The sequence below is a fragment of the Micropterus dolomieu genome, linkage group LG01, assembly GCF_021292245.1.
Source record: "Micropterus dolomieu isolate WLL.071019.BEF.003 ecotype Adirondacks linkage group LG01, ASM2129224v1, whole genome shotgun sequence".
NCBI lineage: Eukaryota > Metazoa > Chordata > Actinopteri > Centrarchiformes > Centrarchidae > Micropterus > Micropterus dolomieu.
The window spans coordinates 30,730,609-30,733,277 of NC_060150.1; the positions used below are offsets into that span (position 1 = coordinate 30,730,609).

Sequence of the window (2,669 nt, forward strand, 5' to 3'; positions counted from 1 at the left end):
TCATTCACAGGATATCTGGCAGAACAGGTGATGTTGTATCCATCATGTTGGTCTGACAGAGTGATGGTCTCCTGGATTTTAGTTGTAAAGGTTCGATCTGTGTTTTCCTCTGTGTTGCTGTGAGAGTCTTGTTGGAGGTTCCAGGTGAGTTTAGGAGGGGAGTGTGGACAGGGAGTGGAAGCTGAGCAGGTTATAGTGACAGACTGCTTCTCCTTCAGATCAGCTGGGATCTCAATTCTGGGGCTCGGAGGAGAATCTGTCATTTAGAAACAGACTAAGAATCAGCTTTATTGGCCAAGTTATGTAGTTTTTGTTTTTTAGGTCAAAATTGTTTCTATATTGTTTTTTAACTCTAACATTATAGACTGATAAAAAACAAAACAAACTCTCTTACCTGTAACATTTATTTGAAGAGGATCATTACACGCAAAGTTCTGAATTCTTAAGAAGTATGTGTTTGTAAGATTTGTGAGTAAATTGGAAATCAGAGTGGTGCAGTTTTTCTTACTCAGTTCTCCAATAATATTCATTGGATCATTTTTGTCAGTAGTTATGTCATAAGTTGGAAATAAATTGCTGTTTTGATTAATCCACACTCCAAAGATACTCATGCCAGTAAAATCTCCTTGTTTAACACTAAAGTTACATGGGGTTTGCAAACAAGATCCACTCAGTGCTTCCATGTTCTGTGGTGCAGTAATGATGAGGGCTGGTGGTAGATTAAGACAACCAGCCAAAGCACCTGTAAAACCAGACTCATGATTAACATAATGTGAAACAAATCTCTTTGAATAGTAAGACAGAATATTCAGCAGCAAAATGTTGCATGTTGTTTTTTCACGTGCTGCTAAAAACTCCAGTATAAATCACTAGGATGTAAAATTTGCTCTATCTGCACTGACTTCTGACTGTAAATGATGTTCAAACTGCAACTGCAAATTCAAGTAAAGTGTCCAACTAATGAACAAATTGCTCACCTGAAATAAAAAAGAGACTCAGAAACATGTTGGCTGTCACCATATTCACAGACAGGACTGCCATGTAACCCATCGCCTGGACACATTAATGCGATTATTTTACATGTTTTTTGAACTATTATAAAGAATTTAAGTAAATCTCCATTTAAAAAATACCACACTACTGAAATGCTCTAAACAATATAAGTTAGTGCTGGGCAACGATTACATTTTTTAATCGCGATTAATCACATTGTTATGCACAAAATTGAATAATGAATCCTAAAGTAGTTTATTGCGCACTTTTAATTTAAATGTACTGCTATGTACACAAAAGTGCAATAATATATGGTGTTAACAAACACTGTAAAAAATTAAGGTGCTTTTACCAGCAGGATTCCCTTTACACAGTAGCAATAAAATATTTCTTGTAAATCTTAACTTAAACATTATTGTAATCAAATCAAATATAAAACTAAAGCTATTTGCCACTGCCAGGGCATTACCTTTTATCTAGCTTGTTAAAACAAGTTACCATCAGAGTCCGCTGCCGAAGTTGAATTGTCTGAATGCGCAGCATAAATCATTGGAAGAGAGACTGATCCTCGCTGTTTGTGAGTTTTCTGAATCTATTACTGTTTAACTAATTAGTTATCAGGTATTAATTAGCATAATTAACGTGTTAACTTGCCCAGCCCTAATATAAATATTCAATCATATATTTGTTTTGTGGTCTTCAGGAGGAGTTACAAAATAATATAACTGTGGCTAAAATCAATAATTAGTAACTTACCAGACAAGTCCACATCAGAAAGAGAGCAGCAATCAGATCCTTTAATGAATGATTTTTATGTAGGAAATTCTTCAGTTCAAGAATTTGAGTGCAACACATAACCAACTTCCTTGTTTTGTCATTTGTCAAGTCTACTTCCCCAGTTTCGAGACTACAGAGAAGACCAGATGTACAAATGCTAAAATCTAGCATTTGTACATCAAAACTAATCGCTATAATAATATAATAATAATCCTTATTTGTAGAGCACTTTTCAAAAACAAGTTACAAAGTGCTTTAACAAGTGTAAAGAATAATACAAAAAAACAAGACAAGAGCATGAAAACATTGAAAAGACTAAAATACAGATTAATATAAAATTAGTAAAATACAATAAAATAAAAGGGATAAAATAAAGTCAAATAAGATCGGGAAAGGCTCTCCTATAAAAGTATGTTTTAAGAAGGGACTTAAAACAGTTTATTTGAGGATTTTCAGTCAGGATTTAGAGCTCATCATAGCACAGAGACAGCACTGGTGAAAATTACTAACGACCTCCTTATTGCATCAGACAAAGGACTTGTCTCTGTACTGGTTTTATTAGATCTTAGTGCTGCATTTGATACCATTGACCATCAGATCCTATTTCAGAGACTGGAATATTTCATTGGCATTAAAAGAACCGCTCTAAGCTGGTTTAAGTCCTATTTATCAGATCGATTTCAGTTTGTACATGTTAACGATGAGTCCTCCATGCATGCCAAAGTTAGTCATGGAGTTCCTCAAGGATCTGTCCTCGGACCAATCCTCTTCACTTTATATATGCTTCCTTTAGGCAATATTATCAGGAAACATTCCATAAGCTTTCATTGTTATGCAGATGATACTCAGTTATATCTATCGATCAAGCCAGATGAAACTCATCAGTTAGCTAAACTTCA

General features: G+C 34.6%; 1 protein-coding gene across 1 annotated transcript in view; it reads right to left on the reverse strand.

Annotated features, from left to right (window-relative positions):
- LOC123980695 (B-cell receptor CD22-like) overlaps positions 1-1,020 on the reverse strand; it is a 2,096-nt gene extending 1,076 nt beyond the window's left edge. Inside the window, exons 1-3 of the mRNA XM_046065245.1 lie at positions 978-1,020; positions 395-742; positions 13-256 (exon numbers count right to left, since the gene is read on the reverse strand). Of these exons, the coding sequence (XP_045921201.1) occupies positions 13-256; positions 395-742; positions 978-1,020 (635 nt within the window). The remainder of the gene's footprint in view (positions 1-12; positions 257-394; positions 743-977) is intronic.
- Between the last annotated feature and the right edge of the window lie 1,649 nt (positions 1,021-2,669).